The sequence below is a fragment of the Heloderma suspectum genome, chromosome 7, assembly GCF_057233095.1.
Source record: "Heloderma suspectum isolate Gila_16-S chromosome 7, 16-S_ref, whole genome shotgun sequence".
Lineage (NCBI taxonomy): Eukaryota > Metazoa > Chordata > Lepidosauria > Squamata > Helodermatidae > Heloderma > Heloderma suspectum.
In genome coordinates, this window is record NC_139464.1 from 37518352 (window position 1) to 37531390 (window position 13039).

At 44.9% G+C, this 13039-nt stretch overlaps 1 protein-coding gene across 1 annotated transcript in view; it reads right to left on the bottom strand.

Annotated features, from left to right (window-relative positions):
- Positions 1-205: 205 nt before the first annotated feature.
- The window catches only part of SYN3 (synapsin III), a 254606-nt gene continuing 241772 nt past the window's right edge, over positions 206-13039 (bottom strand). Inside the window, exons 11-14 of the mRNA XM_084809687.1 lie at positions 8133-8267; positions 5415-5496; positions 4138-4432; positions 206-3157 (exon numbers count right to left, since the gene is read on the bottom strand). Coding sequence (XP_084665813.1) covers positions 3025-3157; positions 4138-4432; positions 5415-5496; positions 8133-8267 — 645 coding nt within the window. The 3' untranslated portion in view covers positions 206-3024. The remainder of the gene's footprint in view (positions 3158-4137; positions 4433-5414; positions 5497-8132; positions 8268-13039) is intronic.

Sequence of the window (13039 nt, forward strand, 5' to 3'; positions counted from 1 at the left end):
TAAATCACCTCTAAAAATGGCTTTATAGCAGTGCAGTTCTGATGTGTCACTAAAGCACTGGTCCCTTCTAGTTATCCTGGTAAGAGACTTCTGGTATAGTAGTATGTTTCCAGACACAGTAGGAAACACTGGGGAGATAAAATTTGAGTTTTTCTTCTCCAGCAACCCTATTGCACTTTTATAATCAGCCTTTTTGCTGGCAAAACAAGCTGTTGATGCGGGGAGCTCTCTATCATTTCTATAGTTACTCTAGTGCAAAAAAGGGCTACATAATTATTTTATACGTATGAGGTAGGTTAAATGGTAACTTGCTTGAACAGGGATTTCAGTATTTCTGGTAGTGATCTGTACTTCGACATGCTGGTTCTGGGGAAGCCCTGTTCTAATTATTTCTAGAAGACTAGATCATTCTGTTACAATTTCAAACTATACATCTGTTATTTTGAGATCACAGTTCCAAGCAGCTCAAGCAAAACTGTAGAATAGTCAGAGCTATATTGCTGTCCTACCTGATATATGCAAAGCTGGAACTAAACATACGGTTTTAGTTGGAAAGTCATTGTGAAGAAAGCAATGCCTTTGTGATCAGCCTACCATGAAACGTCAGCCTAGGATGGCATAGACAACAGAACTGTGTTTCCTTTAAATTAGAGGTGGCAACATCAGGGGGCCTCAGGGCCACTTTTGCCCCCCCAAGCCCCCACCCCCCTGTAAGTCACACTGCTGCAGCAAAAAACCCAGTGGTTTGCTGCTGAATTTTGGTGGCAAACTGCTACAAAATGGTAAAAGGTCAAATTTAGCTTTTTCTCAAACCAGTGTTTTTTTTTTTTTTGCAACCATGACTTTAAGCAGTTGCAGGGGCCACACTGGGGGGCAGCAGGGGCTGCAAGCAGGCCGTGTGTTCCCCACCCCTGCTTTAAAAGGAAAGTTTCCAAAAATTACCTTTCCGTATTCCAGATGCTGAATTGCTCTTCCAAGAATCAATGCAATCCAGATTGTGGCTAAAAATTCAAGTACAATAAGAATGATGGCTTTTGTTTTTGTTAATCTTTGTCCAATGTAATGTAGTGCATTAAATGGCAGACTCTGTAGGGTGTACATAATTAGGACCAGAACTAAGACCTGAAAGTTGTGCTACTTAGAAAATTTTTACCAGAGAATGTCAAGCTCATCTCTGGAACATGTAACACCTCCCCACCCACTCCGGCCCATATGCATCTCTTACCACTGAGAAACCTTACCCTGCTCCCACCATGTGTTAGCTTTCAGGGGCATGGCACACAATGTGAATTCACTCAACATTGAACTATTAGGCTATTCTAACTTCCAAGTTGCAAAGGCAAAATGACATGCTTGTGGTAGCCTTATCATAGAGCCCAGCTGTCGTAAATACAGCAATGACTTGCTTCTTTTTGAAGTGTGGTGCCAGACTGATGTCCTGTTTACTTCGGTATTGCATAGATAGTGCTGTAAAAAGGAAGTCAAGCATTTTATTGGGTTTCAAAGTGAGAATGGAACAGCTAGGATTCTGGCAGTGGGCCTTTCTCTTCTCCCTTTCCATCCTTTTTTATGCTTGACATGTACCCTGATCTTGCTGGCTGCCAAGAGATCATGCCACTAAGGCTTTATTCTGACACTGGCGAAAATGTAGCAGGACTGGAAAGAAACATTCTTATTCCACATTTCTTATTCTGTGCATTCCTATTCCTTCTTTGTTGCCACTGGAGGATTAGATTGCTGCCCTCCATGGCTGGCTGGGTGCTTTCCTGTACATTTCTCCTCAGTTGATGTCTGAGTTGGGTGTTTCAGTTTGCCCCATGGTCATGCCAGTCTTGCTGTTTTCTGACTCGTATTTTCTTGAGGGAATTCATTGGGCACAAGATTCTAGTCCTGGTGTAGTTCAAAGTTTTTTCACTCAAATAGCTTCTTCTCTGAAATACATTATGGCTTTTTAACACTGCAAATGACTTTAATTACACTTTGCATGCTCACAAGTGTAATTCAAAGACTTGTGTATTCTTTCACCAACAAATGGTTGCTCCAAAGTAAGACACCACACTTGCACATTTTATTATCTGGGATCAGCACAAAGACGCTGTCAAGTCTTGGGCAGGTTTCATTGTTGTGGCAGATGGAGCAAAACAAGTTGAGCTAGAATGACCTCCCTACCCACTCCTACTTCCAGTGCTATCAGGATGCCCGATTGATTGCACCTGGGAATCAGAATGGATTTTACCTAGGCTGCATGTTGACCAAAGTAATCTGGCTATCAATGACCATACTTTGAGCCTTGTAAAAGTCCTGTGATCCACCTTCTTTTGTCAAAGAAGTTTGCTGTGCAAGGATTATTACTGAAATGATATCCTGAAAACTCCCTCATTTGAGTGTGGAGGGATGGTTCTGGTTTAATGGGTTACATGGAAAAGCCTTTTACATAGCAGGGTTCTTTTATCAACACTGGGATCCTTCAAACTGAGTCAACTAAAAACACACTGATACTTAAGATGCTGTGTAAAGGACACATAGATAACTATGAAGGATTCTGTTTGTAGACTGGGCTTATTTATACTTACAGTAAAGTCGATAAAGTGAATGAGTATTGGGGCAGCAGGATTGTGCCCCTGTCATACACACATATGCTGTAAGTAGCGTTTCAGAGTGTTCAAAGCACTTTTTATGCACTGCAAAATTTGTAGGCCTGAGAATGCATGAGCTTTACCCTCAAACATAGGGGTAGGTAGGGGGTAAAGAATTAATGTATTGTACCTATGCACATGTGTATACTTTTTTCAGATGTTACAGGAAATGTGTGGATGCAAGGGGGCTGCAGGAAGCTATGTGGATGAGCAAGATCTCGCTGAGATTTTTTTCCTTCTTTGCTGTATGTATGAATAGGCTCTACAAGGAACTATATGTACTACTGGGTAAATTCAAGGGCAAGACTGGATAGGTAAATATAAAAAGTGACTAATTTCCCCCCAAAAAACAAAACACCAAAAATTGCTCTAACTTTAAACTGAGAGATTAATCAGAAAACAGGCTAGCAAACGACTTCCTCAGGTTGCGGATAGTTTCGGCTTTTGCCTCATCTTCATTGGCATTTCCCCGCTGTGATGATTCTGAGAGGCTGAACGTGTTTGTCAGGGACTGTGATTTGCTGGAAAAGAGAAAAACAGAATGAAGGGGTGGACATCTTCCTCACAAGGGCAAAGAACAGAATGGGCTGGAAGCTTGATGCTTTGGGAGTTAGCATTCTTGGGGAGCTGTCCAGGGCCCAACAGCACTCGCTGTCCAGGGCCCAACAGCACTCGCTGTCCAGGGCCCAACAGCACTCGCTGTCCAGGGCCCAACAGCACTCGCTGTCCAGGGCCCAACAGCACTCGCTGTCCAGGGCCCAACAGCACTCGCTGTCCAGGGCCCAACAGCACTCGCTGTCAACCCTTGACCTATTCCCATTGAAAAGGAAGAGCAGCCCCCATCACCCGTTGAGGAAGATTGAATCTCCCTCAGCACTGCACCAGTACATGCACCAAAGGTAGTGCACTCTCCTCTGTCTCACGCTAGTCGCTGCTTATCTGTTCACCTGTGCATGCAAGTGAGTGCTCCTTCTTGCCAAACCTTGTCCTGGTGGACAGACAAATGGTGACAAGGAGAAGCTACCAATACCGCCTGTCTTTGCCCTCTTTGTGTGGTGGACACAGGAGAGGGAGGCCTGTGAAAATGTGTGACTTATACAGAGAACAGAGTTTTAGTACACAGTACTCACAGCCTGGTCAACAGCTTTCGACAGCTAGGGGAACAGGCTTTTTAAGAGCTTATTTTAATAGTACCGTGGATCTTTGGCAACTTTTAGGGGCTGCTTGAGTTTGCAGTGCCGGATTTTGGTTAGGCTTGATGGTTTTTATGGATGAACAACTAGGCAGAAACGTGGGAGTATGACTACACTGACAGGTAATATAGGATTGAGATTGCCTTGCTGTAATATGTGGATTAGCTCAACTGTTGGAGTCACCTCGTGTTCTCTCCCATATAACTGGCCTGGTTTTGCTTTCCTTATGACATGCTGGAATGCTGTAGATTGATTTGTGGGGCTCACACTTTGAATTACATTGCATATCCACTGTGAAAGGCACCTACTTTAGGTGAGGATGTGGAGGGGCCTGCTGCTTGGATGGTTCTCCTGAGCCTTGCTGGCTAGGACCCCGTCCTTGCGCTGGAGGTCTAGGTTGCTGTGGGGGAAAGGTGCCTGGCTTGGAAGGCTGGCTCGGTGAGCTTCCGGCAGATGATCGAGTTTGTTGGGGAGATCCAGGTGACCTCTGCTGTGGTGAGGTGGACTGGGGGCTCAGAGGCTGCTGTCCCTGTGGAGAGAGCCTTTGCTGGGGTGGAGCTCCTGTCCATGCAGGCTGTGATCCCTGAGGCTGGCGTGGGCCCCCTGAAGCACAAAGGTGCATTTAAACAAAACATGTGGCTGAGGCAAGAGCAGCTTCTGTAGGAAATAGACTCTTCACCATTAGCGTTACAATCTTGTCTTCAGTATAGTTTCCCACTTGCCTATGTAGCTGCTACATAGATAAGTGGGAAACTGTACTAAAGATAGGATGTAGCTGAATGCTAAGAACCCCCTGCCTTGCAACTAATTATTTTAGAGATCTGAATATAGAAATTATATTACTCAGACTGGATGAAAGATTGGATATAAAACACAAATACCACATACAAAATGCTGAATGCTGCAAGATAAAGCAATCCTAATGTAAATAACAAGGTGCTGCAGGGATGTTAGTCATCCAGCTACTAACATCCCTGCAGAATTTCTCTGATAAGACAAGGTATTTCCCTCACAATGCCTTCTCCTCCTTCAGGAACTCCATGCCAAACTATATTAATCATACCTTACTTTCAAACTCCTCTATTCAAACCTGTAATTTAACAACACAGATCTCTTTTAATTGCCTTAACATCTAGCTGCTTTAATCCCCCCTAAATATATTTTACTCTCCATTTTGAAAATCTGATTTTCAGCTTTTAAAAATCTGTAACTTCATTTTTTTAAAAAAAAAATCAGTGTTCAAGTCTTTTTATCTGACATAAAAATACATCCCAATACTTCTAAAGTTATTGATGGCATTGATTTTGTTCCTTCACTAGTCTCAGATGTTGAATCTAATTTTTTTTCCAGAATGGGCTGTCTGGGAAGAAAGATGGTATTTTAGTTTTTCTCCCTTTCCTATAAAATAGAGCCCTAATTCCTTAACCTTAGCCACCACCACACTGAATTCAGTACTGTGGTTATGCTTTCCTGCAAACCATACTTCCACTGCTGACCCCCTAATCCAGTATTCTCATACTATTTACAGATTAAGGTAGTCCCTTTTCTTACACTTTATGTGTATGTTTTTTAGTAGAGTTGGTACCTTGAGGAGGAGGTCGTGGTTGGGAAAGCTGTCCAAGCTGGGGTCCTGGCTGAGATTGCATCTGTGATTTCATTGACTGAGGCTAGAGGTAAAAACCACTACAGTCAACAGAGTATCAGAAACATGACAAGTAGAGGGGTATGACCTATTGTCCATAGCAGTATAAGGCCTGGGCAAACATCTAGCCAGGCATGATGCTCTAGTGTAGTGATAAGAAATGAGGCTGTTTTCCAGAGGAGTCTGGCAATGCAGTTACAATTTGATTACAGTGTATTTAAAAATATCATTCATGTTGATGACAGTTGTTTTGTAAAATGTGTGCAACAGATATCTGAAGGGGCAGGTACACACATACTCTGTTTTAGGTCAGAGCTTCTGTTCCTTTAATATCTGCGTAGAAGGAAGAATTTTGGTAGGTGCAGATTCACCCACTACTGCAGAGGTAAAATGCACTCTTGCACAGTCTATTTTTGTAAAAACAACAACACAACCTAGAATTCCCATGGTCTTTCGGCGTGTCTGAAATTTACACAGCCAGAGTGCATCCTTGGAATCTCTTAGAAACTGAGACATAACTAATCTGTGTTAAGTTGTAGCAGCCATGTCAAAAATCAGACTAAGTGGACTCATGTTCTTGCTGAGCTGGCATGAGATAGCTAAAACAGCAATGTGGAAATTCCCCAAATTTCCTTCACTCCGTGGTCTCTCTGACTCTGATTTCTGCTACAAAGTGATCCTGCATATGCACTTTTGCTTAAAAACATAAGAGGTGCCTTGGTCAGACATGCAACATCCAAACTAGTCCAGCATTCTTTGAAAGAATCTGAGCAACCTGCTGCAGGAGAGCGGTAGTCCACTGCAAAAGTGGCCAATGGTACATAGGTGGGCCATGGCTCACTTTCTACCAAGCCCTGCGCTACTGCAGCAACACGAAAGGAGGAGCCACATTAACAGTGCTTCTTCTCAGTTGCTCTCTTGTACACTGGAGAGTTCCTGTCTAGAAATGTCCACATGGTAAATGATACAGGCAGAGTTACGCATGTTTTAGGGCCGTTGACTTAGACTGAAAAATTAAGCATGTGTCTAGTCCTTTCCCATTGACTTAGATGTGCTTGCTTAGGCTGGATTGGGTGTGCCCAGAATTAAGAATGTAAGAAAAGTCCTGCTGGATCAGACTAAAAGCCTATTTAGACCAGCAACTTGTATCCTACAGTGCCCAACCAGATAGCTATGGGAAGCCCAGAAGCAGGACATGTGGGCAATTGCCCACTTCCACTGTTGTTCTCCAGCAACTAGTATTCAGAAGCATGCTGGCTCTGAGCTTGGAAATAGCATATAGTCATCCTGACTAGTAGCCTTATGCTCTGTGAATGATAGCGTTGATAGAAAAAGGGTACTTCTGGAGAATTTGGGGGAAGGAATTCCTACTCAAGCATCAAAGGTCTTGTGCTGAGTAATACACTATTTCAAGTAGCAGTGGAACGCTTGATGCCTCTTAGATATATTTCTCTTGCCTTGATTCAGAGATGTGGGTCCAGCCACCCAGAAGATGGTTTGCATGGTCAGCTTTGACAGCAGCACCAGTCACCCGTTTCAGAGGGATGGGCATTCAGAATCCACAGCAGCATGATTCCTGAGCTGATGGTAGGAACCCCATATATGCCCCCACAGGCAGGATGCTGCTATCCAGCATCAGCACCTGTGTTTGCAGTGCCCCTTTTGGGGAAGCCTGATTCTGCGCATACATTCCCCTTGCTGAACTGGGGCCACCTGTTGACTTGGGTGTGCTGACACCCAAAGTCATGTGCTTTGTTATCAACCATGCATGCAGATATGGATATGAGAAAATTATGTCCAGTAATTCCCACGGCTTTTCTTAGCAGAGTATTCCAATTTGTCTTGAGATCACCTCCTTCGACAGGTCCTGCTGGGTGTGGGCCACACAGGAACTAAAACCTCTTTGCTGTTTTAGCGGGGTGGGTGGGTAAAAGCAGCCCTGGGGAGGGCATTCCAGGTGGAAAATGACACACGGGGTCAGGCTTAAGACGTTCCCTCCGTGCTGCACTGGTCTTCTGCTGCAAATGGTAGGCTCAGCAGCTGCATTGTATAAAAATAAATCACAGAACTACGTGTAATTTGTAGTTCTGCCCACAGTGACTCAAGGTTAGGATTGATGGAAATAACTTTTGTATCAAAATATTAAGTTAAACAGCGCAACATTTTGTTTTCTGATGGCATTGGAAAATGCAGTGCGTTTAGGGCGCAATGCTATCCAGATGGGTGGCCGCCTCTGAAATCGGAGGTGGCCACCTATCCAAAGCAGGGCAGGAGAAGCATGGAGGGGATCATTCCCTCCGTGCCCCTCCTGCCCTGCATTTTTGGCTAGACAGCCGATTGCGGCTGTCTAGCTGCAGGAGGATGGAGCGGGGAAGGAGGCTGCTGTACGACACATAGGATGTGTTGTATAGGCATTTCTGCCTTCCCTGCCCTGGAACGCCTCCAGCCACGCCCCTTTTCAGCTGCTCCGTGCTCCTCTTGTGAGGGTGGAAGTGAGGGGAGGTCGGTTCTCCGGGAACTGATCTCGGAGTGTGGGCTCCAAGGTCAGTTCCCGGAAAACAACATATCCTATGGCCATCTAGCCACTGTCTAGTGGCCATACGATTGCTCCCTTAGATATTTAGTCATCGAAATGGACTGAAAAACATGCTGGCTTCTTACCCAAGGTCTAAGAAGTGAAGGGGAGGATCCCACAGTCGCAAGGGCCTGTGCCATTCTGGAGACCACCAGTTCTGCTATTAGCTGTCTGTCTTCCTCCACATGCTCCCCTATCAGAGGCATTGAGCTGTCCATCACCTGCAGAAAGAGATGCAATGAGTCCTCTACATCAGTGGAAGCCAGGTGTTCGCCTTCGGGCAGTTGCCAGGTAGGCAAAACAGATCTTGAGGGCTTTTAAAAAAATGTGACAAATACCTAAGTTCTGCCAAGCTCATCTCTTATTTTAAAAAATGGCTAAAGGAGCAATAATGAGATGTCTGCAATGGCTGATTTGTGTATGACCTGTACTAAAAAATACTGCAAGTACCTTGTGCAGTCAATATGCACCAAATTCTATGCCCTGTCTAATTTTGTTTCCAGAGGAATAGGGTTAACTGTGTAAAAGCGAAACTAGACGCTACATTAAATGTATTACATACAGATGATCCTCACCATCTTTGTAATCTTGAAATAAACACATGGGGTCTTGAACTGTACTGGGACCACTCCATGAAGGTAAGGGAGGTTTAAATCTTCCCACCCAGCCACCATTCTCTAAATTCTCCACCCCCTCACCACCCCGCCCCGCCCCGCCCAATGTGGTCTAAAAAAAGAAAACTTTCCATTGGCCCCAACTGAGGTGTTTTTTTTTTTTCATTTTAAAAGTCCTCACCTAAGGGGAGAGGATAAATTTAGGGGGGAAAGTGCCTGGAGGGAAAGGTTTAAATCTCCCCTATCTGCATGCATGCTCCTAGTGCAAGGGTGGGTGGGTAGGACTGGGTCATGATACACAGTGATTGAGAGAATTATGGGATCACCCTTGAGCCCAGCTGAATGTGGCCTTGAGCCACATGCAAATCTCCTTGGTCACCCCTCTGCTCCCTGCTGCAATGCATCTCCTCTGGCAGCTTCAGATTTCATGCGGGGAAGCAGAGTAATCATGACCACCAGATGGTGCCATTATACTCCTCAAACTCTTTGTGCCTACCTAGTGAAGGAATATTACTCAGGTAATATGATTATCATCCTCCACCACCTCCTCTGGAAGCGTGGATCCTTGTGTAGCCAAAATGGCATTATCCACACACAGGAGGGGTATTAGCAGCTGTGGAGTAACCCCAATGTTTCCAAGAGTACCAAAAATGAAGTGGGGGGAGGGAGACAGGAGAGGAGGAAAAAACCCCAGCCCATTGAGGACTGAGCACGCAAAGTCTGAATTCAGTCCATAATGTGGTGTGTGGATTCCTTTGACATGGCTCATCAGCTCCAAAACCTGTGCTAACAGCAGCCAGCATAGCCTACCCTTGTATAGGACTGCACTGTATGTCTACTTAGACCTAATTCCCATTTATTTCAATGGGGCTTATGCCCAGGGAAGTGGAATCCTGACTGAGTGTTGAGAGGAGAAAAGTAGAAAATGGGTGGTTAGAGAAGAAGGGAATGGGGTATTGTGGAAAAAAGATGTGGCGGGCTGGAATCGTGAATAGGAGCATTCCACACCACAACATTTCATTGCAGGCCCCACTTGCTGCTGCTGTTAATTTTGCTGATCTTTTAAATTAGAAAACTACTATACAGTCTTTTGCACCCCTATCATTTACACAGCAACCTTATTAGGGGATGAAAACGAGAGCTGCCCAACCAAAGCCTACCCAGTGACACGGGGCTTAGAGTTTCCTAAGGCTTAGAGTTTCCTAAGGATTTCCCAGGACAAAATGGTTATTTCATCCTTCATACAATATTATCACCCTGTGGCAAATAATTCCTAGATTTTACTACAGCCCTACTGGGAAGAGTACACAATTCTGCAGATAAGGAGTAATGATGGTAGATTCTGAGCATTTATCTATGGGAATGTGAGAGCAAGGCCTCATCAGTGGCTGCTCCCAGGCTCTGGAACTCCCTGCTAATGACGGCCCGGTTAGCCCCATCTGTGATGACCTTCCATCAGCAGCCAAAGACTTTTTTATTTAGACAGGACCTTGGCCCATAAGCTGGCTTGTAAATACGTTGTAATTGCTTTTAACTGGTGGTTTGATTTAATTTGTTTTGATGCTTTTGACTTTGTATTTTGCTACCGTTATTGTTTTATTGCATTTGAATGACTGCTATTAGCTGCCTTGACCACTACAAGGTGGAATACAAATAAATAAATGTATATGTTATATGTTCATTTGTCCCTGGGGCCAGCCTCTTAACAGCAAATAAAGCATTTGGACTTCGTCCACGAGCTGCCTTTGCAACCACTGGTGCCCTGCTCCAAATACCTGGAGCCGCCTCTGCTGACGGACACCAGGCCTGGACTTTCTGCTAGCCCCAGGAGTTGAGGACAAGGAGGATATAAAAATAGTGCACATTTGCAGTTGGGTAGGCATGGAGAGGTAATGATCCCACCCTTCCCTAGGCCCAGGTGAATGCCTAAGGCTGCAATCCTAAATCCAGTTTCCTGGGCGTAAGCCCCATTGAAATAAATGGGAGTTAGGTCTGGGAAGACATGTATAGACCTGCACTGTATGGCTAGGCTATGTTGGCTGCTACTGGGACAAGTTTTAGGGTGTTTCTGCATTAAGCAACCCCCCCTGCAAAAATCCACATCCTTTCTAGGATGCTTCCTGCTTTTGGTTTCTTTGTGGGATTAGGAAGGGCTTCTTTATACCACAGACACATGGTTTGAACTGAGGGAGTGCCTGCCTGCCTGCCTGCCTGCCTCCCTCCCTGGCATGTGTGCAAAGGAGCGTGTGTGTGTGTGTGTGTGTGTGTGTGTGTGTGTGTTGTTTTCATAGCTTAATTTCTGCTGTACTCTTTTCTCCCAGCCCTCAGGAAACCTGACTTACTTCTGAGTAGACATAAAATGTAAGATTGTGCCATAAGTCTCCAACCCTCGGCGTGCTTACATGGGAGTTGACCCCACTGAACTCCATGGGACTTACTTGTGAGTAGACATAAGATTGCCCTGTAAGTCTGCAACCCTCGGCACACTTACTTGGGAGTAAGCCCCACTGAACTTAATGGGGTGCTCTGAATCAACAGAGGATGTTGCTTCTGAGCTTGGTGTGGGATCAGATGTCTCTCCCTTTGTTGCGGGGAGGCATTTTACCCTCTCCTCCCTCCAACTGAGAAATGTGCTCAAGCATTTATATGGCAGACACCTGGGAATCAAGGAAAGTCCTTCCTCTGCAAGACTTTAGCGGAGGCAGGAGTTGCAGTTGGCAGGGGATTCTTGCCCTCGCGTCTGTCAAATCTGCTCCTGCTTGCCCGCTCCCATCCTCAATGCCTTCGTCATCCTGACAGTGTGCATCCCCAGCAACTGAAAACAAACGCCCACAGCAGGCAGACTGAGCGGTTTCTCCCACTATTGGAGAATTTGACCGGGTGAAAATGGTGCTCCTGTTCCGTGGGCTGGAAAAAATACCACACTTATTGCGCTTGGGGGAAATGGGATAGGCTGGGGGAAATGGCGGGAGACACCCTGGAGGGTAATGGAGTCATCTAAAGAGCCTGCAAACCTCTGTGACGGAGTCATCTTAATAGCAGGATAAAAGCTCCATGTGATGAACCCCTTAGAGCTGATGAGCCATGTCAAGAGAGTGCTCACACCACCTTATGGATTGAATTCACAGTAATACTCAAAGTAGACCCAATGAAATCAATGGGACTTAAGTTAGTTGTGACTAACTTAAGTCCCATTGATTTCATTGCGTCTGCTCTGAGTATGACTAGGTCTGGATCCAACCCACTGAAGGTAAGACTTGGAAATGGTTTTTCATCACACTCAGCAGCTCTAGATATGGGGCTTCTTCACATGAAGCTTTTATCTTGCTATTGAGATTGCTCATTCACAGAAGTTTGCAGGCCGTTTAGATGATGTCATTAACCTGCAGGGCATCTCTTGACCTTTATTCCATTTTTAAATCTGAGATAAGGAGGTATCAAATTAGCCCGCTTGTGTTTCTCTTGAGTTCCCTCCATGAAAAAGGAAAAGCTGCAAGAAGAGGAGCAAGATCAATGAAACATATGGAAGACTCAGATAAGGGGGAGAAGGGGATGGGGGAGGGAAAAGCATGTGTAAAGGGAGTCCATTGTGATCCCGCATTTAAAATGGAAGCAGAAAGCCCCATTTTAAATGTGGGATCTTAGGCTAGGGCAGAGATGCTCACGGTTTCTTGAAACTGGATATAAAGGTCAGGGTAAAAACTACTGAAATATTTCAATATCAAACTTACACAAAAGTGTTTTGTATACAGTTGATACTGAAATATTTCAGTCATTTTTACCTTGAACCGTATGTTTCTGTGTATTGTTAGGCATTATTCCTTTTTCTGTCTGCATTAATCCTAAAATGAAAATTTCATGATTAGAGAGAAGGAGCATGTGTTACTAAGCATCAGTGCCCATAACCATCTTACAGTAAAATCCATGTTAATGAGCGGAGAGTGCATTACGTAAAGATTTGTCTCCCCTGCTAATTTGGTGATAAGTAATCGAGTCAACATGGTGTTTTTTATGGGGGGGGGGAGGAGACACGTTGGGAGAGGATCAGCACCTCTGTGAAGATGTTCCAGGTGCTTGTAAAGCATGTCTGCCCACCTCTTCAATTGCTTTAACCATTGTGAGCAGGAGAGGTACACTAGCATCAGGAAGATGGCAGGAAGGGGAGCCTGTGACCGTTCACTTGGGAGACAGTGGTACGCAAAAGGCACTCTCAATGTGCAATTGGCCACTGTGATATCAGCAGCTAGTAGACCAATCCTCTTCTCCTGCCTTCTACCCTATTTACTTGTTGGAAAACTGGGAGCTCCAACTGGTAAGCAGGGCCATTACTGCAGATTTCAGACCATCACACTGTGTGGTGGGTATTTTGCTATTGAACT